Here is a 24,606-nt window from a genome sequence, read left to right on the forward strand (position 1 = left end):
TCCAGCCTGTCCTCAGCTAGCTGGTCCCAGTGTAATGTTAATACCCAGCAGGTAGATGTCCAGTCTGTCCTCAGCTAGCTGGTCCCAGTGTAATGTTAATACCCAGCAGGTAGATGTCCAGTCTGTCCTCAGCTAGCTGGTCCCAGTGTAATGTTAATACTCAGCAGGTAGATGTCCAGCCTGTCCTCAGCTAGCTGGTCCCAGTGTAATGTTAATACCCAGCAGGTAGATGTCCAGCCTGTCCTCAGCTAGCTGGTCCCAGTGTAATGTTAATACCCAGCAGGTAGATGTCCAGCCTGTCCTCAGCTAGCTGGTCCCAGTGTAATGTTAATACCCAGCAGGTAGATGTCCAGCCTGTCCTCAGCTAGCTGGTCCCAGTGTAATGTTAATACCCAGCAGGTAGATGTCCAGTCTGTCCTCAGCTAGCTGGTCCCAGTGTAATGTTAATACCCAGCAGGTAGATGTCCAGCCTGTCCTCAGCTAGCTGGTCCCAGTGTAATGTTAATACCCAGCAGGTAGATGTCCAGCCTGTCCTCAGCTAGCTGGTCCCAGTGTAATGTTAATACCCAGCAGGTAGATGTCCAGCCTGTCCTCAGCTAGCTGGTCCCAGTGTAATGTTAATACCCAGCAGGTAGATGTCCAGCCTGTCCTCAGCTAGCTGGTCCCAGTGTAATGTTAATACCCAGCAGGTAGATGTCCAGTCTGTCCTCAGCTAGCTGGTCCCAGTGTAATGTTAATACCCAGCAGGTAGATGTCCAGTCTGTCCTCAGCTAGCTGGTCCCAGTGTAATGTTAATACTCAGCAGGTAGATGTCCAGCCTGTCCTCAGCTAGCTGGTCCCAGTGTAATGTTAATACCCAGCAGGTAGATGTCCAGTCTGTCCTCAGCTAGCTGGTCCCAGTGTAATGTTAATACCCAGCAGGTAGATGTCCAGCCTGTCCTCAGCTAGCTGGTCCCAGTGTAATGTTAATACCCAGCAGGTAGATGTCCAGCCTGTCCTCAGCTAGCTGGTCCCAGTGTAATGTTAATACCCAGCAGGTAGATGTCCAGCCTGTCCTCAGCTAGCTGGTCCCAGTGTAATGTTAATACCCAGCAGGTAGATGTCCAGTCTGTCCTCAGCTAGCTGGTCCCAGTGTAATGTTAATACCCAGCAGGTAGATGTCCAGCCTGTCCTCAGCTAGCTGGTCCCAGTGTAATGTTAATACCCAGCAGGTAGATGTCCAGTCTGTCCTCAGCTAGCTGGTCCCAGTGTAATGTTAATACCCAGCAGGTAGATGTCCAGTCTGTCCTCAGCTAGCTGGTCCCAGTGTAATGTTAATACTCAGCAGGTAGATGTCCAGCCTGTCCTCAGCTAGCTGGTCCCAGTGTAATGTTAATACCCAGCAGGTAGATGTCCAGCCTGTCCTCAGCTAGCTGGTCCCAGTGTAATGTTAATACCCAGCAGGTAGATGTCCAGCCTGTCCTCAGCTAGCTGGTCCCAGTGTAATGTTAATACCCAGCAGGTAGATGTCCAGCCTGTCCTCAGCTAGCTGGTCCCAGTGTAATGTTAATACCCAGCAGGTAGATGTCCAGTCTGTCCTCAGCTAGCTGGTCCCAGTGTAATGTTAATACCCAGCAGGTAGATGTCCAGTCTGTCCTCAGCTAGCTGGTCCCAGTGTAATGTTAATACCCAGCAGGTAGATGTCCAGCCTGTCCTCAGCTAACTGGTCCCAGTGTAATGTTAATACCCAGCAGGTAGATGTTCAGTCTCCCCTGTCCTCAGTTAGCTGGTCCCTAGCCTGGGGTTGACCAATCAGAAGTCCCCTGTCCTTAGCTATTCTCCACTGAACTAATGAACAGGAAGCCATTTATAACCCTCCACCTCCTAGCCTGGGGTTGACCAATCAGAAGTCCTTGCAGTACAACTGGGCCAATGACCAATCCCTATTGACCATTAGTACTCTAGTTTTTAGTCCTCTCATCCTCCGCGTTGTGTATTTATCTTCAAACTGTTCTTATATCGCCTACTAATCCGATATTTCTACCATGCCAGTGTTCCAGCAGGAGCTCGACACCAAGCATGACAAGCATGAGCGCCTGGTCAAACTCAGCAGAGACATCACCATTGAAAGCAAGAGGACAATATTTCTACTGCACAGAGTCACCAGGTAAATTGTCTGAACTACAAAATGGGGTCTGCCAGGGTCTGCCAGGGTCCTTAGGGGGTCCTCAGCAGCCAGGTGGAAGAAAAAAAGCTGTATAGGAAAAATGTCATCTCATATAGTTGGCCACTTCTAATGGTTTCAAATCAAATGCAGTGTTTAATATCATCTAGGTTAGCCAAATGCAGTGTTAAATATCATCTAGGTTAGCCAAATGCAGTGTTAAATATCATCTAGGTTAGCCAAATGCGGTGTTAAATATCATCTAGGTTAGCCAAATGCAGTGTTAAATATCATCTAGGTTAGCCAAATGCAGTGTTAAATATCATCTAGGTTAGCTAAATGCAGTGTTAAATATCATCTAGGTTAGCCAAATGCGGTGTTAAATATCATCTAGGTTAGCCAAATGCGGTGTTAAATATCATCTAGGTTAGCCAAATGCGGTGTTAAATATCATCTAGGTTAGCCAAATGCAGTGTTAAATATCATCTAGGTTAGCTAAATGCAGTGTTAAATATCATCTAGGTTAGCTAAATGCAGTGTTAAATATCATCTAGGTTAGCCAAATGCGGTGTTAAATATCATCTAGGTTAGCCAAATGCGGTGTTAAATATCATCTAGGTTAGCCAAATGCAGTGTTTAATATCATCTAGGTTAGCCAAATGCAGTGTTAAATATCATCTAGGTTAGCCAAATGCAGTGTTAAATATCATCTAGGTTAGCCAAATGCAGTGTTAAATATCATCTAGGTTAGCCAAATCACTTTATTTTTCTAATAAATGTTTGTGGATGCATTGATTAAAGCTGCAATATGTTACATTTTTGGTGACCTGACCAAATACATGTAGAAATGTGAGTTATAGATCTATCATTCTCATTGAAAGTCTAATAACTGATAAACAGCTTCTATCTCCAGACCATCAGACTGATAAACAGCTTCTATCTCCAGACCATCAGACTGATAAACAGCTTCTATCTCCAGACCATCAGACTGATAAACAGCTTCTATCTCCAGACCATCAGACTGTTAAACAGCTTCTATCTCAAGGCCATCAGACTGTTAAACAGCCATCACTAACATTGAGTGGCTGCTGCCAACATACTGACTTAACTCAAGCCACTTTAATAATTCAAAATTGGATGTAATAAATGTATCACTAGTCACTTTAAACAATGCCACTTTATATAATGTTTACATACCCTACATTACTCATCTCATATGTATATACTGTACTCTATACCATCTACTGCATCTTGCCTATGCCGTTCGGCCATCGCTCATCCATATATTTATATGTACATATTCTTATTCATTCCTTTACACTTGTGTGTATAAGGTAGTTGTTGGGAATTGTTAGATTACTTGTTAGATATTACTGCATGGTCGGAACTAGAAGCACAAGCATTTCGCTACACTCGTATTAACATCTGCTAACCATGTGTATGGACCAATACAATGTGATTTGATTGATAATTTAAGGTCATTGATTAGTTAGGATGTGATTTGATTGATAATTTAAGGTCATTGATTAGTTAGGATGTGATTTGATTGATCATTTAAGGTCATTGATTAGTTAGGATGTGATTTAATTGATCATTTAAGGTCATTGATTAGTTAGGATTTGGTTTGATTGTATTTTCAGCTGTAAATTATGAATCTTTTTCCTTTTGGAAAATATATTTCACAGCGGTATAGATGGTACAATGATTCTCTACACTATACTTGCTTGTTTTGTCACAACCTGAAATTAGGCTAGCTATTAGAATTTTAGCAAGCAGGAAGTGGCGGAGTGATTTCTGCAAGGTGCACCTTTTAAATGTCATGTCCATCCTATAAGAACCTTCCAGTATACCAACTAGCCTGATGTGAATGGTATTGTCCCTGCAGTGTCCTAACAGTATACCAACTAGCCTGATGTGAATGGTATTGTCCCTGCAGTGTCCTAACAGTATACCAACTAGCCTGATGTGAATGGTATTGTCCCTGCAGTGTCCTAACAGTATACCAACTAGCCTGATGTGAATGGTATTGTCCCTGCAGTGTCCTAACAGTATACCAACTAGCCTGATGTGAATGGTATTGTCCCTGCAGTGTCCTAACAGTATACCAACTAGCCTGATGTGAATGGTATTGTCCCTGCAGTGTCCTAACAGTATACCAACTAGCCTGATGTGAATGGTATTGTCCCTGCAGTGTCCTAACAGTATACCAACTAGCCTGATGTGAATGGTATTGTCCCTGCAGTGTCCTAACAGTATACCAACTAGCCTGATGTTAATGGTATTGTCTCTGCAGTGTCCTAACAGTATACCAACTAGCCTGATGTGAATGGTATTGTCCCTGCAGTGTCCTAACAGTATACCAACTAGCCTGATGTGAATGGTATTGTCCCTGCAGTGTCCTAACAGTATACCAACTAGCCTGATGTGAATGGTATTGTCCCTGCAGTGTCCTAACAGTATACCAACTAGCCTGATGTGAATGGTATTGTCCCTGCAGTGTCCTAACAGTATACCAACTAGCCTGATGTGAATGGTATTGTCCCTGCAGTGTCCTAACAGTATACCAACTAGCCTGATGTGAATGGTATTGTCCCTGCAGTGTCCTAACAGTATACCAACTAGCCTGATGTGAATGGTATTGTCCCTGCAGTGTCCCAGACGTGGAGGAGGTCCTCACAGAAGCTGATCTGAAGCTGGATGGAGTGAGGCTGAACATCAGAATGATTGCTGAGGAACTCAGAGGAGAGGACCTGAACCAGTTCCATAGAGCCTTCACACCAGGTACAGACAGACAGGCGGACAGGCAGGCGGACAGGCAGACAGACAGACAGGCAGACAGACAGGCAGGCGGACAGACAGACGGACAGACAGGCGGACAGACGGGCAGGCGGACAGACAGACAGACAGGCGGACAGACAGACAGGCGGACAGAGAGACACAGACAGGCAGGCGGACAGACACAGACAGGCAGGCGGACAGACAGACAGACAGACACAGACAGGCAGGCGGACAGACAGACAGGCGGACAGACAGACAGACGGACAGACAGGCGGCCAGACAGACAGGCGGACAGACAGACAGGCAGACAGACAGGCAGGCGGACAGACAGGCAGGCGGACAGACAGACAGGCGGACAGACAGACAGGCAGACAGACAGACAGGCGGACGGACAGACAGGCGGACGGACAGACAGACAGACGGACAGACAGGCGGACGGACAGACAGGCAGGCGGACAGACAGACGGACAGACAGGCAGGCGGACAGACAGGCAGGCGGACAGACAGGCAGGCGGACAGGCAGACACAGACAGGCAGGCAGACAGACAGGCAGACAGACAGACACAGACAGACACAGACAGGCAGGCGGACATACAGACAGACGGACAGACAGACGGACAGGCAGACACAGACAGACAGGCAGGCGAACAGACAGACAGGCAGGCGGACAGACAGGCAGGCAGGCGGACAGGCAGGCGGACAGACAGACAGGCAGGCGGACAGGCAGGCGGACAGACGGACAGGCAGACAGACGGACAGACAGACGGACAGGCAGACAGACGGACAGGCAGACACAGACAGGCAGGCGGACAGACAGGCAGACAGACAGACACAGACAGACAGGCGGACAGACAGACAGACACAGACAGGCAGGCGGACATACAGACAGACGGACAGGCAGGCAGGCGGACAGACAGGCAGGCGGACAGGCAGGCGGACAGGCAGGCGGACAGGCAGGCAGGCAGGCGGACAGGCAGACAGGCAGGCGGACAGACAGGCAGGCGGACAGGCAGACAGGCGGGCAGGCAGGCAGGCGGACAGACAGGCAGGCGGACAGGCGGACAGGCAGACAGACGGACAGGCAGACAGACGGACAGGCAGGCGGACAGGCAGACAGACTGACAGGCAGGCGGACAGACAGACGGACAGACAGGCGGACAGACGGGCAGGCGGACAGACAGACAGACAGGCAGGCAGACAGGCGGACAGACAGACAGGCGGACAGACAGGCAGGCAGGCGGACAGACAGACAGGCGGACAGACAGACAGGCGGACAGACAGACAGGCAGACAGACAGACAGGCGGACAGACAGACACAGACAGGCAGGCGGACAGACAGACAGAAAGACACAGACAGGCAGGCGGACAGACAGACAGGCGGACAGACGGACAGGCAGGCAGGCGGACAGACAGGCGGACAGACAGACAGGCGGACAGACAGGCAGGCGGACAGACAGACAGGCAGGCGGACAGACAGGCAGGCGGACAGACAGGCAGGCGGACAGACAGACTAGCGGACGGACAGACAGGCGGACGGACAGACAGGCAGGCGGACAGACAGGCAGGCGGACAGACAGGCAGGCGGACAGGCAGGCGGACAGACAGGCAGGCGGACAGACAGGTAGGCGGACAGGCAGACACAGGCAGACAGACAGACAGAAAGACACAGACAGACAGGCGGACAGACAGACAGACAGACAGACAGACACAGACAGGCAGGCGGACATACAGACAGACGGACAGACAGACAGACGGACAGGCAGACACAGACAGACAGGCAGGCGGACAGACAGGCAGGCAGACAGACAGACACAGACAGACAGGCGGACAGACAGACACAGACAGGCAGGCGGACAGACAGGCAGGCAGGCGGACAGGCAGGCGGACAGACAGACAGGCAGGCGGACAGACAGGCAGGCGGACAGGCAGGCAGGCAGGCGGACAGGCGGACAGGCAGACAGGCAGACAGGCGGACAGACGGACAGACGGACAGACGGACAGACAGACAGACAGACAGACAGACAGACGGACAGACGGACAGGCAGACAGACGGACAGGCAGACACAGACAGACAGGCAGGCGGACAGACAGGCAGGCAGGCAGACAGACAGACTCAGGCGGACAGACAGACAGACACAGACAGGCAGGCGGACATACAGACAGAGGGACAGGCAGGCGGACAGACAGGCAGGCAGGCGGACAGGCAGGCGGACAGGCAGGCAGGCAGGCGGACAGGCAGACAGGCAGGCGGACAGACAGGCAGGCGGACAGGCAGGCAGGCGGACAGGCAGACAGACGGACAGGCAGACAGACAGACGGACAGGCAGACAGACGGACAGGCAGACAGACGGACAGGCAGACAGACAGACAGGCAGGCAGGCGGACAGACAGACAGACAGGCGGACAGACGGACAGGCGGACAGACAGGCAGGCAGGCGGACAGACAGGCGGACAGACAGACAGGCGGACAGACAGACAGGCGGACAGACAGACAGGCGGACAGACAGACACAGACAGACAGGCGGACAGACGGACAGGCAGGCAGGCGGACAGACGGACAGGCAGGCAGGCGGACAGACAGGCAGGCGGACAGACAGGCAGGCGGACAGGCAGACACAGACAGGCAGACAGACAGACACAGACAGACACAGACAGGCAGGCGGACAGACAGGCAGGCGGACAGACAGACACAGACAGGCAGGCGGACAGGCAGACAGGCAGGCAGGCAGGCGGACAGACAGACAGGCAGGCGGGCAGGCAGGCAGGCGGACAGGCAGGCAGGCGGACAGGCAGACAGACGGACAGGCAGGCGGACAGACAGACAGGCAGACAGACAGGCAGGCGGACAGACAGACGGACAGACAGGCGGAAAGACAGACAGGCGGACAGACAGGCAGGCAGGCGGACAGACAGACGGACAGACAGGCGGACAGACAGACAAGCAGGCAGACAGGCGGACAGACAGACAGGCGGACAGACAGGCAGGCAGGCGGACAGGCAGGCGGACAGACAGGCAGGCGGACAGGCAGACACAGACAGGCAGGCAGACAGACAGGCAGACAGACAGGCAGACAGACAGGCGGACAGACAGACAGACATACAGACACAGACAGGCAGGCGGACATACAGACAGACGGACAAACAGACAGACGGACAGGCAGACACAGACAGACAGGCAGGCGGACAGACAGACAGTCAGGCGGACAGACAGGCAGGCGGACATGCAGGCAGGCAGGCAGGCGGACAGACAGGCGGACAGACAGACAGGCGGACAGACAGACAGGCGGACAGACACAGACAGGCAGGCGGACAGACAGGCGGACAGACAGACAGGCGGACAGACGGACAGGCAGGCAGGCGGACAGACAGGCGGACAGACAGACAGGCGGACAGACAGACAGGCAGGCGGACAGGCAGACAGGCAGGCGGACAGACAGGCAGGCGGACAGACAGGCAGGCGGACAGACAGGCAGGCGGGCAGGCAGGCAGGCGGACAGGCAGGCAGGCGGACAGGCAGACAGACGGACAGGCAGGCGGACAGACAGACGGACAGACAGGCGGACAGACAGACAGGCGGACAGACAGGCAGGCAGGCGGACAGACAGACGGACAGACAGGCGGACAGACAGACAAGCAGGCAGACAGGCGGACAGGCAGGCGGACAGGCAGGCAGGCGGACAGGCAGGCGGACAGACAGGCAGGCGGACAGGCAGACACAGACAGGCAGGCAGACAGACAGGCAGACAGACAGGCAGACAGACAGACAGGCGGACAGACAGACATACAGACACAGACAGGCAGGCGGACATACAGACAGACGGACAAACAGACAGACGGACAGGCAGACACAGACAGACAGGCAGGCGGACAGACAGGCAGGCGGACAGGCAGGCAGGCGGACAGGCAGACAGACAGACAGACAGACAGACGGACAGGCAGACAGACGGACAGGCAGACACAGACAGGCAGGCGGACATACAGACAGACGGACAGGCAGGCAGGCGGACAGACAGGCAGGCGGACAGGCAGGCGGACAGGCAGGCGGACAGGCAGACAGGCAGGCGGACAGACAGGCAGGCGGACAGGCAGGCAGGCGGACAGACAGGCAGGCAGGCGGACAGGCAGGCAGGCGGACAGACAGGCAGGCAGGCGGACAGACAGGCAGGCAGGCGGACAGGCAGGCGGACAGGCAGGCAGGCAGGCGGACAGGCAGGCAGGCGGACAGACAGGCAGGCGGACAGGCAGGCAGGCGGACAGGCGGGCAGGCGGACAGACGGACAGGCAGACAGACGGACAGACAGACAGACAGACAGGCAGACAGACGGACAGGCAGACAGACGGACAGGCAGACAGACGGACAGGCAGACACAGACAGACAGGCAGGCGGACAGACAGACAGGCAGGCAGGCAGACAGACAGACACAGACAGACAGGCGGACAGACAGACAGACACAGACAGGCAGGCGGACATGCAGACAGACGGACAGGCAGGCAGGCGGACAGACAGGCAGGCGGACAGGCAGACATGCAGGCGGACAGGCAGGCAGGCGGACAGGCAGGCAGGCGGACAGACAAGCAGGCGGACAGGCAGGCAGGCGGACAGGCAGACAGACGGACAGGCAGACAGACGGACAGGCAGACAGACAGACAACCACCTGATTTTGTGAAGGAATACCAGACTCAATATGATATAGACACACCCACTGCAATATGATGTAGACACACCCACTACAATATGATGTAGACACACCCACTACAATATGATGTAGACACACCCACTACAATATGATATAGACACACTCACTATAATCACTAAAATATGTTTGACAGGTAGTATATTTAATAATTTATGAAACCTACAAGCAATACAACACTCTATTATTATGGTGGGAGATTAAAATACGGTTTTAAATAACTTAATGGACTGTAGAGGAAATCACACTACAAACTATCACCCTCATGCACTTAAGGAAATCACGAATGTCATGGATACATTTGATCTTGTGGTTATATGGAGGCTTAGTATTCTGACCTAGTGAGATATACATGGTGGAGGCTCATTCAAGCTAGTCATCTTGACTACTTTCTTATGTCATTCTCGCTGTCAAAAGTTTAAAAAGTGTTGATAGGGGACAGAATGCGGTCAAATAAGTGGCATATATATTACTCTTACAGAATTTCCACTTGGGCAAGTATATTGGAAATTTAATCAAAGCCTTTTGGATGATAACTTGTTTTTAATTAGGACAGAAGAATTTACAACATACTTTTTCCGACATAACACAGGTACAGCAGATCCCCTTATGACATGGGATACTTTCCGAGGCCATGCAATTCACTACTTATCTCTAAAACAAAAGCAATTTAGATCAAAAGAGTTTCCTCAAAAGAGAGGAAATGAAAGGACTTTTATTCATCCTAATCAGACAGGTTTTTTACATGGACGATACATTGGAGATAATATAAGACAAGTACTGGAAACAATAGAACACTATGAAAATCTGGGAAACCAGGCCTGGTTTTCATAGCTGACTTTGAAAAGGCTTTTGATAAAGTACGACTGGAATTTATATATAAATACCTGGAATATTTCAATTTTATAGAATCTCTTTTAAAATGGGTTAAAGTTATGTATAGTAACCCTATGTGTAAAATAGTAAATAATGGCTACACCTCAGAAAGTTTTAAACTGTCTAGAGGAGTAAAACAAGGTTGTCCACTATCGGCATATCTATTTATTATGGCCATCGAAATGTTAGCTGTTAAAATTAGATCCAACAATAATATTAAGAGATTAGAAATCCAGGGCTTAAAAACTAAGGTGTCATTGTACGCTGATGATTCATGTTTTCTTTTAAATCCACAACTTGGATCCACGGCCTCATAGAGGATCTAGATACTTTCTGGATCTAACCTTTCTGGATTAAAACCAAATTATGATAAGTGTACTGTATTGCGCATTGGATCACAAAAAAAATGCTACTTTTACATTACCGTGTAGTTTACCAATAAAATGGTCTGACTGGGATGTGGACATACTCGGTATACATGTATAATATATTTTTTTTGAAAGTTAGCAAAAATAGATAAGATCTTGCTACCATGGAAAGGAAAATACCTGTCTATTTGTGTCAAAATCACCCTGATTAACTCTTTGGTCATATCCCAGTTTACCTGTTTGCTTAAGGCCTTGCCTACACCTAGTGACCTGCTTTTTAAAATTATATGAACAAAGAATATTCAATTTTATTTGGAACAGCAAGGCAGACAAAATTAAACGGGCCTATTTATATAATGAATACGAATTCAGAGGGCAGAAATTATTACATGTTAAAGCATTAGACCTCTCACCAAAACTTCAGTCATACGAAAGTTATATTTAAATCCAAACTGGTTCTCTAGAAGATTAGTAAAATATCTCACCCATGTTTAAGAATGGCCTTTTTTCAGATTACAACCTCTCACTTTCGCTGTTTTTAAAACAAGCCGTAGAAAGTTAGTGACAATTTCAGTTTAATCCACCAGAAAAGACAGAACAAATAATACAACAAATATTGTGGTTAAACTCAAATATACTAATTGATTTAAAAATGTTATTTTTTTAAATAATGTTTAAAAAAGGTATAATCTTTGTAAATGACATCATAAATAGGACTGCTGGAGTTGTGTCACACATGCAGATATTACAACCAACTAATTGCAGCATTACCGCAAAAATAGAAGACGCAAGTGGAAGGGGGAATAAGAAAGGAACTAGTCTGTCGGCATTAAAGACCAGAATTGGTTAAAGAAAATGATATTCCAGTTGCATTAAAGGACCAAAACATTGACAGCTGTGCCATATAGATTGCAAAATAGTTGGGAAGAGATTTTCGATTCCATGGCACATGGTTGATACGGAAAACAACGCTGGATTCAAAATCTTCTAATTTTTCAATTTAAATTATTATATAAAATTCTTGCAACCAATAGTCTGTTATGCTATATGTATGGAGATACAACCATCCCAGCTCTGCACATTGTTCTGTTAAGAGACCAAATAATTAGCAAAACAATGTTGGTACTGTCCATATGTAGCTTGTTTTTGGTCGCAGGTCCTGGAGCGTTATATAGTGCCTTGCATAACGCTGCACATACAGTGCCTTGCATAACACTGCACATACAGTGCCTTGCATAACGCTGCACATACAGTGCCTTGCATAACGATGCACATACGGTGCCTTGCATAACGCTGCACATACGGTGCCTTGCATAACGCTGCACATACGGTGCCTTGCATAACGCTGCACATACGGTGCCTTGCATAACGCTGCAGATACGGTGCCTTGCATAACGCTGCAGATACGGTGCCTTGCATAACGCTGCAGATACAGGGCCTTGCTAAAGTATTCATCCCCCTTGGTGTTTTTCCTATTTTGTTGCGTTACAACCTGTCATTTTAATAGATTTTTATTTGGATTTCATGTAATGGACAAACACTACCCTATTTCCTGTCACTCCTACCCTACTCTGTCAGCCCCACCCTACCCTACTCTGTCAGCCTTTTCCTACCCTGCTCTGTCAGCCTTTACCTAACCTACTCTGTCAGCCCCACACTACCCTGTCAGCCTCTACCTACCCTACTCTGTCAGCCCCACACTACTCTGTCAGCCTTTACCTACCCTACTCTGTCAGCCTTTTCCTACCCTACTCTGTCAGCCTTTTCCTACCCTACTCTGTCAGCCTTTACCTACCCTACTCTGTCAGCCTTTACCTACCCTACTCTGTCAGCCTTTACCTACCCTACTCTGTGAGCCCTACCCTACTCTGTCAGCCCCACACGACCCTACTTTGTGAGCCCCACCCTACCCTACTCTGTCAGCCTTTACCTACCCTACTCTGTCAGCCTTTACCTACCCTACTCTGTGAGCCCTACCCTACTCTTGTCAGCTCAACCCTACCCTACTCTTGTCAGCTCAACCCTACCCTACTCTGTCAGCCTTACCCTATCCTACTCTTGTCAGCCCTCCCCCTATACCCTGTCAGTCCTATCCTACTATTGTCAGCCCTCCCCCTCTACCCTGTCAAGCCTACCCTACTCTGTCAGCCTACCCACACCCTACCTTGTCAGTCATACCCTACTCTGTCAGCCATGCCCTACCCTATCATTCCTACTCCAACCTATACCCTGTTAGCCTTGCCCTACCCTATAATCTACCCCTACCCTATACCCTGTCAGCCTTGCCCTACCCTATCATTCCTACTCTAACCTATACCCTGTCAGCCTTGCCCTACCCTATGATTCCTACTCTAACCTATACCCTGTCAGCCTTGCCCTACCCTATGATTCCTACTCTAACCTATACCCTGTTAGCCTTGCCCTACCCTATCATCTACCCCTACCCTATACCCTGTCAGCCTTGCCCTACCCTATGATTCCTACTCTAACCTATACCATGTCAGGCAGACTCAATGGCTTCAAGTGGTTCCTCTCATCAACACGAATTTGACAATGGAGCATCTATTACCTACAGTGCCTTCAGAAAGTATTCAGACCACTTTACCTTTTCCACATTTTGTTACGTTACAGCCTTTTTCTAAAATGGATTAAATAAATAAAAATTGTCAGCAATCTACACACAATACCACATAATTACAAAGCGAAAAAAGGTTTTTAGAAATTTTTGCACATTTATTAACTTAAGTATTCAGACCCTTTGCTATGAGGCATCCTTGAGATGTTTCTACAACTTGTTTGGAGTCCAGCTGTGATAAATTCAATTGATTGGACATGATTTGGAAAGGCACACACCTGTCTATATAAGGTCCCACAGTTGACAGTGGATGTCAGAGCAAAAACCATGCCATGAGGTCGAAAGAATTGTCCGTAGAGCTACGAGACAAGATTTTGTTGAGGCACAGATCTGGGGAAGGGTACCAAAACATTTATGCATCATTGAAGGAAACCTGGCACCATCCCTACGGTGACGCATGGTGGTGGCAGCATCATGCTGTGGGGATGTTTTTCAACGGCAGGGACTGGGAGACTAGTCAGGATCGAGGCAAAGATGAACGGAGCAACATACAGAGAGATCCTTGATGAAAATCTGCTCCAGAGCGCTCAGGACCTCAGACTTGGGCGAGGGAGGTGTTTAGTCCCTGTGTCCTTAGTTTAGTGATGAGCTTTGTGGGCACTGTGGTGTTGAACACTGAGCTGTAGTCAATGAACAGCATTCTGACACAGTGGTTCCTTTTGTCCAGTCTGGAAAGGTCAGTGTGTAGTGCAATAGAGATTGCGTCATCTGTGGATACCTTGGGGCGGTATGCGAATTGGAGTGGGTCTAGGGTTTCTGGGATGATGGTGTTGATGTGAGCCATGACCAGCCTTTCAAAGCACTTCATGGCAACTGGTAGTCGTTTAGGCAGGTTACCTTTGTGCACAGGCACTATGGTGGTCTGCTTGAAACGTGTTGGTATTACAGACTCGGTCAGGGAGAGGTTAAAAATGTCAGTGAAGACACTTCAGTTGGTCCATGCATGCTCTGAGTACATGTCCTGGTAATCCGTCTGGCCCAGTGGCCTGAATATTGACCTGTTTAAAGGTCTTGCTCACATCGTTCCAATTGGCTTCCCTCAGTGTTTCCTTCAGGTTAATTTTCCCTCTCAGCTCGTTCCAATGGGCTTCCCTCAACGTTTCCTTCAGGTTAATTTTTCCCTCTCAGCTCGTTCCAATGGGCTTCCCTCAACGTTTCCTTCAGGTTAATTTTCCCTCTCAGCTCGTTCCAATGGGCTTCCCTCAACGTTTCCTTCAGGTTAATTTTCCCTCTCAGCTCGTTCCAATGGGCTTCCCTCAACGTTTCCTTCAGGTTAATTTGGAGGGCTGCTGGCTTTAGACTCTAGAACCTGGAGGGCTGCTGGCTTTAGACTCTAGAACCTGGAGGGCTGCTGGCTTTAGACTCTAGAACCTGGAGGGCTGCTGGCTTTAGACTCTAGAACCTGGAGGGCTGCTGGCTTTAGACTCTAGAACCTGGAGGGCTGCTGGCTTTAGACTCTAGAACCTGGAGGGCTGCTGGCTTTAGACTCTAGAACCTGGAGGGCTGCTGGCTTTAGACTCTAGAACCTGGAGGGCTGCCGGCTTTAGACTCTAGAACCTGGAGGGCTGCCGGCTTTAGACTCTAGAACCTGGAGGGCTGCCGGCTTTAGACTCTAGAACCTGGAGGGCTGCCGGCTTTAGACTCTAGAACCTTTTGATGTCCTATTGTGTTTAGTTTAGCCAGGGATGGACAGTCACTGGGCGCGTTCCAGTGGATATGATCATGGTTCCCTCCCTCCCTCAGGTATCCAGGAGTACGTGGAGGCTGTGTCGTTCCATCACTTCATCAGACATCGTACTCTCATCAGCCTGGAGGAGATTAACACCAAGCTGGTCTTCATCAAGGAGCCTGAGGTATGAACATGTTACAATAAAGGTGGATTGGATAATATCACAATTCTTGATATTAGCTGACCCTTATGTCAGAGAGAAGAACATTGAGTAACATTGCACTGAGTGAATAGACATGGAAGAACCATGATGATGAATCATAGTATGCTAGCTACATACCAATAGCCTGATATAGTGTCTGGATATGGTTGGCCATGCACATTACTTCTAACGGTCAACCTGGATTTAGCTACTACTGGTGCTAAGTCATTGTAAATAATTATAACTGTATAACTAATGTCCTTCTGGTGGAGATACACTACAGGTCAATAGTTTTACAACACCTACTCATTCAAGGGGTTTTCTTAAACTGTTAGAATTTATTTATTTTTTTTATTTATATTTTCCAACGAGGCTATACATTTGGGTGAGGTTTCTTTCTCATCTGAGTCGCCTCGTTTCACTGCCAAAAATAAAATTAAAGCATCGAGTGTTCAGTGAAATAACAACACAATGTCAAATACAGGTAGCCTAGTCAATTAATGAACATCCAATCACATTAACCCTTACTCTCTCATGGGAAACCTTCACTCTTGCGCAGACATTTAGAAATAAAACATGACAATTTCAAAAATAAGCCACGGGAGTTTTTTGAGCAAGACAACTTTCGAGTAGTAAGACGTATAAAAGCAGCAATATCATTAATAAGAAGGGGCTAGAAGCATCTTATATGGTGAGCTACTGAGTGGCTAGGACAGGCCAGCCCCATACTAATGTGGAGGACTTAATTCTTCCTGCTGCTATGGATATGGCTGGGACAATGCTGGGGGAAAACGCCCAAAACTATACAGAAAATGTCTTCATCAAACAACACTGTTTCACGACGCATCAGTGACATGGCAGGAGATGTTTTGAAACAATTACTGCTTCGCATACAAGCCAGTGAATTCTATACGTTACAGCTGGATGAGTCAACAGACGTGGCGGGCCTGGCATAGCTCCTGGTATATGTCCGTTATGTTTATTGGGGGTCAATTAAGGAAGACATCCTCTTCTGGAAACCAGAACGACAGGAGAGAATATGTTTTAAAGTACTGGACAGCTTTGTGACAACAAATGGACTTTAGTGGTCAAGATGTGTTGGTATCTGTACTGATGGAGCAAAAGCCATGACAGGGAGACATAGTGGAGTGGTAACGCGCGTGCAAGCAGTTGCTCCCGACGCCACTTGGGTCCACTGCAGCATCCACCGAGAGGCTCTTGCTGCCATGGGAATGCCTGACAGCTTGAAAGACGTTTTGGACACTACAGTGAACTTTGTTAAAGCAAGGCCCCTGAACTCTCGTGTATTTTCTGCATTATGCAATGATATGGGCAGCGACCATTCAATGCTTTTACAACATACAGAAGAGCGCTGGTTGTCAAGAGGCAAAGTATTGACACATTCTTTTTTAAATTGAGAGATGAGCTTAAAGTCTTCTTTACTGACCATAATTTTCACTTGTCTGACCGCTTGCATGACGAGTTTCTCACACGACTGGCCTATCTGGGTGATGTTTTATCTCTCCTGAATAATCTGAATCTAGGATTACAGGGACTCTCCGCAACTATATTCAATGTGTGGGACAAAATTGAGGCTATAATTAAGAAGTTGGAGCTTCTCTGTCTGCATTAACAAGGACAACACACAGGTCTTTCCATCATTGTATGATTTTTTGGTGTGCAAATGAACTCAAGCTTACGGACAATGTCAAATGTGATATAGCGAAGCACCTGAGTGAGTTGGGTGTTCAGTTACGCAGGTACTTTCCCGAAACGGAAGACACAAACAACTGGATTCGTTATCACTTTCATGCCCTGCCTCCAGTCCACTTACCGATATCTGAGCAAGAGAGCCTCATCGAAATTGCAACAAGTGGTCCTGTGAAAATTGAATTTAATCAGAAGCCACTGCCAGATTTCTGGATAGGGCTGCACTCAGAGTATCCCGCCTTGGCTTATAATGATGGCAAAAAAACAATATTTGAGAGTGCACTGACCCTGGTGTTAGAGGGGGTACAGCTGGAGGTTGAATGTTTGAAGGGGTATGGGACTATAAAAAGTTTGGGAACCACTGGTGTAGAGAATTGACTATATGAGGTGCGACAGTGGGGAGGGTGAAGGTTATCGCTGTGTTGTGTTATATAGATGGATTTCAGAATTAACCTGAATAATCCATTGAACGGTTTAGGTAAACTGTCTGGGACCTGGAAGAATCCATTGAAGGGTTTCGGTAAACTGTCTGGGACCTGGAAGAATCCATTGAAGGGTTTCGGTAAACTGTCTGGGACCTGGAAGAATCCATTGAAGGGTTTCGGTAAACTGTCTGGGACCTGGAAGAATCCATTGAAGGGTTTCGGTAAACTGTCTGGGACCTGGAAGAATCCATTGAAGGGTTCAGGTAAACTGTCTGGGACCTGGAAGAATCCATTGAAGGATTTAGGTAAACTGGGACCTGGAAGAATCCATTGAAGGGTTTAGGTAAACTGGGACCTGGAAGAATCCATTGAAGGGTTTAGGTAAACTGGGACCTGGAAGAATCCATTGAAGGGTTTAGGTAAACTGTCTGGGACCTGGAAGAATCCATTGAAGGGTTTAGGTAAACTGGGACCTGGAAGAATCCATTGAAGGGTTTAGGTAAACTGGGACCTGGAAGAATCCATTGAAGGGTTTAGGTAAACTGTCTGGGACCTGGAAGAATCCATTGAAGGGTTTAGGTAAATTGTCTGGGACCTGAAGAATCCATTGAAGGGTTTAGGTAAACTGTCTGGGACCTGGAAGAATTTGATAATTAAAAGACAGGAGTCTTTTCATTGTCTTCTCTTTATTTCGCTTTCCAAACAGTTTTTCCTTGATTGTATTATTAAATATTGCGATATACCTGGCTGGGTCTCTATGCTTTTCACTGAAAGCCACAACTCAACAATCATCTATTTGGTATTTGCTGCACGCTCTGCCCAAATTGCGGGCCCTACGACAGTAGGTTATGGGATTAAAACAATCCATAGGTTGTTGTTTTTTAGCTAATGATCCTCTGTGGCCAAATCGGGCTTTCTGGTGTAGCCTATTTTGAATGATTAGATTTATTTATGTATAGACAGGAGTAAGTTATTCGATGTACTTTAGGGAAAGCTTCCCCTTGCCTTATGGACACGCTACCGATGTATGCTAACATCTTCAAAATGCTCATCGGAATTCGGATAGAATGACGCAGGCCTGTTGCTTCTGAGTGGCGTGTTCTGTTAAGATGAATTACCATAAACTAGATGTGATTTCTGTCATTCTGACCACCGTTGGTGGACGACCTAATCAGGTTACTCTACCAATACATGTGGTTCAGGTAGATGGATCAAATGTCCACACAATACACCATAATGACAATCACATTTACATAAGTATTCAGACCCTTTACTCAGTACTTTGTTTAAGCACCATTGTCAGTGATTACAGCCTCGAGTCTCCTTGGGTATGACGCTACAAGCTTGGTACACCTGTATTTGGGGAGCTTCTCCCATTCTTCTCTGAGGATCCTCTCAAGCTCTGTCAGGTTGGATGGGGAGCGTCGCTGCACAGTTATTTTCAGGTCTCTCCAGAGATGTTCGATCGGGTTCAAGTCTGGGCCACTCAAGGACATTCTGAGACTTGTCCCTAAGCCACTTCTTCATTGTCTTGGCTGTGTGCTTAGGGTCGTTGTCCTGTTTGAAGATGAACCTTCACCCCAGGCTGAGGTCCTGAGGGCTCTGGAGCAGGTTTTCATGAAGGACCTCTCTGTACTTTGGTCCATTCATCTTTCCCTCGATCCTGACTAGTCTCCCAGTACCTGCTGCTGAAAAACATCCCCACAGCATGATGCTGCCACCACCATGCGTCACTGTAGGGATGGTGCCAGGTTTCCTCCAGACGTGACGCTTGGCATTCAGGCCAAAGAGTTCCATCTTGGTTTCATCAGACCAGAGAGTCTTGTTTATCATGGTCTGAGAGTCCTTTAGGTGCCTTTGGGCAAACTCCAAGCTCCCTATTGAATGAGGGGGGGGGGACTATTTAATACATTTGAGAATAAGGCTGTAACGTAACAAAATGTGGAAAAAGTCAAGGGGTCTGAATACTTTCAGAAGGCACTGTATCTACCTCAATTACCTCCTGCCCTGCACAACGACTCAGTACGGGTACCCCATGTATATAACCAAGTTTTTGTGTATAGGCGCTGCCTACTCCTGGTGATTCGTTTTTCAAAAAATATTTTGCTTTATCTGGGACGCTAAACCAGACAAAATAAAATGTGCCTATCTATGTTTTTTTTAATTTAATTACATTTTATTTCACCTTTATTTAACCAGGTATTTATATATTATATATATAACCCTTTATTTAACCAGGTATTTATATATTATATATATAACCCTTTATTTAACCAGGTATTTATATATTATATATATAACCCTTTATTTAACCAGGTATTTATATATTATATATATAACCCTTTATTTAACCAGGTATTTATATATTATATATATATAACCCTTTATTTATCCAGGTATTTATATATTATATATATAACCCTTTATTTAACCAGGTATTTATATATATATATATATAACCCTTTATTTAACCAGGTATTTATATATTATATATATAACCCTTTATTTAACCAGGTATTTATATATTATATATATAACCCTTTATTTAACCAGGTATTTATATATTATATATATAACCCTTTATTTAACCAGGTATTTATATATTATATATATAACCCTTTATTTAAACAGGTATTTATATATTATATATATAACCATTTATATAACCAGGTATTTATATATTATATATATATAACCCTGACCCTTTATTTAACCAGGTATTTATATATTATATATATAACCCTTTATTTAACCAGGTATTTATATATTATATATATAACCCTTTATTTAACCAGGTATTTATATATTATATATATAACCCTTTATTTAACCAGGTATTTATATATTATATATATAACCCTTTATTTAACCAGGTATTTATATATTATATATATATATATATATATACATTTATTTTTATTTCACCTTTATTTAACCAGGTAGGCCAGTTGAGAACAAGTTCTCATTTACAACTGCGACCTGGCCAAGATAAAGCAAAGCAGTGCGAGAACTTGTTCTCAACTGGCCTACCTGGTTAAATAAAGGTGAAAAAATAATAATAATAATTCAAATAAACACATACAAGAACAGACATGCACACAAACATATAAAGTAGGAATTGCTGTTATGATTTCAGTTGTCCTTGATGTTCTTTGTTTTTAAATGTATTTTTTTCATTTTTTTTGTGTTTTGCATTGTTGTTTGCTGTTTTCTTCTGTCTTTCTTTAGTTCATTCTCTTGGTTGTTGGTGCATTGTGGGGTTCTTTGGGGTGGGGAATGGAATTGATTGTATTTTTTGTTTTGTTTTTCTTCTTGGTGGAGGGGGACTGTGGGAGGGGTCTGGAATGGTTGAGGGACAGCTGTTGGGGAACTGTGGGGGGGATCTTGGAGGGTTGAGGGACAGCTGTTGGGGAACTGTGGGGGGATCTTGGAGGGTTGAGGGCCAGCTATTGGGGAACTGTGGGGGGGATCTTGGAGGGTTCGGGTTCACGTTTTTTGGCCTGGTGGGAGATCTGTCAACGTGCCCTTAAGCAGGGCATTAACCCTGGATGCTTCTGTGTGTCTCTCTGAATGGGAGTCTGTTGGATGATTGGTGTGGTGTAGTTGTTGAGCGGCTTCACAGCAAGTATATTGTATGTTTCGAAAATTCTATATATTTTTTACATTTAAAAATCATTATTGTGTATATAGCTAAGTTATTGCGTATATTATTTTTTTTATATATATATATTTTACCTTTGTTTAACTAAGCAAGTCTGTTAAGAACACATTTTTATTTACAATGACGGCCGACACTGGCCAAACCCGGACGACGTTGTGTCAATTGTGCGCCGCCCAATGGGACTCCCAATCACGGCCGGTTGTGATACAGCCTGGAATCGAACCAGGGTGTCTGTAGTGACGACTCAAGCACTGAGATGCAGTGCCTTAGGCCGCTGCGCCACTTGGGAGCCCAAATTATTGTGTATTTAGCCAAGTTATTGTGTATCTAGCCAAGTTATTGTGTATCTAGCCAAGTTATTGTGTATCTAGACCAAGTTATTGTGTATCTAGATTAAGTTATTGTGTATCTAGATTAAGTTATTGTGTATCTAGATTAAGTTATTGTGTATCTAGCCAAGTTATTGTTACTCAATATCAAGATGATCTGCTGCTTGCTCTTTCCTCTCTACAGTCAGTCAGTGTATCATAGTGTTCCTCAGGGACACCAGACTGCATGGTACTACTGACAGAATAATGATAAGGAACGTGAAAGTATAGTCACTAACTAACCGTGGCTCACCTCTGACCTATAGGACACCCCAGAGGGCCAGCAGCCAATGGGAACCCCCCAAGTGCTGACCTTTCAGGTGACCCCTACAGACTACCTGTTGGGCGTGGCCGACCTGACAGGTGAGCTGATGAGGATGTGCATCAGCAGTGTGGGGAACGGGGACATGGACACGCCCTTCCAGGTTAGCATCTTCCTGCATCTGTGTTAGGGTTGCAAAATAGTTTTTCCCAGAAATTCCGGTTAGAGCATTCCCGGACTCAGGAGGGAATAAGCGGGAAATCAGGGAATAATCCAAGAAGGATTTCTGGGAATTTTGGTAAAGTTACCAGACTTTTGTAAGCCTCGTCACTGTAAAAACACTGTGACCACTACTAACGTAAAAACACTGTTACCACTACTAACGTAAAAACACTGTGACCACTACTGATGTAAAAACACTGTGACCACTACTGACGTAAAAACACTGTGACCACTACTGACGTAAAAACACTGTGACCACTACTGACGTAAAAACACTGTGACCACTACTGACGTAAAAACACTGTGACCACTACTGATGTAAAAAGGCGCTTAATTAATGAATTGGACCGACTGACTGACTGACAGACTGGATCTAGATATTGTTGTCGCTGTAAAACACTGTGACCACTCCTCATGTAGAAAGTGCTTTATAAATCCATCTAATTGCTCTATCCCAGGTGTCCATGTTCCTGCGTCAGATCCACGATGGCTTCTCCTACATCGGTAACACTGGTCCTTATGAGGTCAGTGAGAAGCTGCTCACTCTGTGTGTGGGTGGCTGGGGCAGTACGTTTTGTGATTGATTGATTGACTGACTGACTGACTGGTTGATTGACTGACTGACTGACTGACTGACTGACTGACTGACTGACTGGTTGATTGATTGATTGATTGACTGATTGATTGATTGGCTGACTGACTGATTGATTGGCTGGCTGACTGACTGATTTAATGAATTGATCTATCCCAGGTCAGTGAGAAGCTGCTCTGTGTGTGGGTGGGGCTGGGGCTGAGGCAGTACATTTTGTGATTGATTGATTGGCTGACTGGCTGACTGACTGATTTAATGAATTGATCTATCCCAGGTCAGTAAGAAGCTGCACACGCTGAGACAGAGTCTGTCCAAGGTGGAGGATGCCTGCTATACCCTGAAGGTGCGGGGGTCAGAGATCCCCAAACACATGCTGGCTGACGTGTTCTCCAGCAGGACAGCCATGATGGACCAGGACGAGGGAGTGGCCTAGCGATGGGGGTGGGGTGTAATGATCTGGAAAGGGCTAGGGTTAAATGATGGGCGTGATCTGTACCTAGGGGAAACTTCAACTCAGAGCCCTGTTATGCAGTCAGGGCCATGTTCAGTAGGCAAAATGTTGTGGAACTTTGCAGATAGAAATGTATAAAGATGAGATGATTCCTTTTTCTAGATGTTCAAGAGGCATGTTTGTTCTACAAAGTACATTTCTATCTGAACGTTCCACAACGTTATACCCTGGTTTGTTATTGTTCTGTGGTTATTGTTCTGTGGTGACATCTGATGTTGGACTGGATAGTGCGTTTGGTATTTGCTGTCACCTGTTGTTTCATCCCAAACGTTCATTGCTGTTTGTTCTGAATCTGATCAGTGTCGTCACAATCTCCGCTGTGCCAAACGGTCAATCCCAATCTGAAGTTCGTCAAGTTACAGCATGTAAAATGTCACTCTTAATTTAGTATTTTTCAATAAAGTTCAAAAAGTGTTGTGAAGGCATTATTGTGTGCCTCTATCACTATCTAAAGTAGCCTTTACACCTGTCTGATAATCTAAAGTAGACTTTACACCTGTCTGGTAATCTAAAGTAGACTTTACACCTGTCTGATAATCTAAAGTAGACTTTACACCTGTCTGGTAATCTAAAGTAGACTTTACACCTGTCTGGTAATCTAAAGTAGACTTTACACCTGTCTGATAATCTAAAGTAGACTTTACACCTCTCTGGTAATCTAAAGTAGACTTTACACCTGTCTGGTAATCTAAAGTAGACTTTACAACTCTCTGGTAATCTAAAGTAGACTTTACACCTGTCTGGTAATCTAAAGTAGACTTTACACCTCTCTGGTAATCTAAAGTAGTCTTTACACCTGTCTGGTAATCTAAAGTAGACTTTACACCTGTCTGATAATCTAAAGTAGACTTTACACCTCTCTGGTAATCTAAAGTAGACTTTACACCTGTCTGGTAATCTAAAGTAGACTTTACACCTGTCTGGTAATCTAAAGTAGACTTTACACCTGTCTGATAATCTAAAGTAGACTTTACACCTGTCTGATAATCTAAAGTAGACTTTACACCTCTCTGGTAATCTAAAGTAGACTTTACACCTGTCTGGTAATCTAAAGTAGACTTTACACCTCTCTGGTAATCTAAAGTAGACTTTACACCTGTCTGGTAATCTAAAGTAGACTTTACACCTGTCTGATAATCTAAAGTAGACTTTACACCTCTGATAATCTAAAGTAGGCTTTACACCTGTCTGATTTATTACGTCCCAAATGCCACCCTATTCCCTCCATAGTGTACTACTTTTGACCAGGGCAATAGTCCCTACCTAGTACACTACTTTTTACCAAAAGCAGAGCACTCTGTAGGGAATAGAGTGGCATTTGGGACGTATTGGTTGACTTGGCTGGCTGCCTAACTCAGATAGACGTGACCTATGTCGCCTGTATGTGCCTATCCCCCGCTGAGCCTCCTGGCACACACACTCACACCCACCCCCACTCTCATTCACCTCACCTCTCTCCCCCCTCAGGCGATCCTCACCAGGATGGGATA

The 24,606-nt window shown here is 46.3% G+C and overlaps 1 protein-coding gene across 1 annotated transcript in view; it reads left to right on the forward strand.

Moving 5' to 3' along the window:
• tsnax (translin-associated factor X) overlaps nt 1–23,541 on the forward strand; it is a 31,946-nt gene extending 8,405 nt beyond the window's left edge. Inside the window, exons 3-8 of the mRNA XM_029765667.1 lie at nt 2,032–2,146; nt 4,794–4,924; nt 15,238–15,347; nt 21,796–21,954; nt 22,472–22,537; nt 22,880–23,541. Of these exons, the coding sequence (XP_029621527.1) occupies nt 2,032–2,146; nt 4,794–4,924; nt 15,238–15,347; nt 21,796–21,954; nt 22,472–22,537; nt 22,880–23,038 (740 nt within the window). The 3' untranslated portion in view covers nt 23,039–23,541. The remainder of the gene's footprint in view (nt 1–2,031; nt 2,147–4,793; nt 4,925–15,237; nt 15,348–21,795; nt 21,955–22,471; nt 22,538–22,879) is intronic.
• The last annotated feature ends 1,065 nt before the right edge of the window (nt 23,542–24,606 follow it).

This window comes from Salmo trutta, chromosome 10 (genome assembly GCF_901001165.1).
Source record: "Salmo trutta chromosome 10, fSalTru1.1, whole genome shotgun sequence".
NCBI classification, from domain to species: Eukaryota; Metazoa; Chordata; class Actinopteri; order Salmoniformes; family Salmonidae; genus Salmo; species Salmo trutta.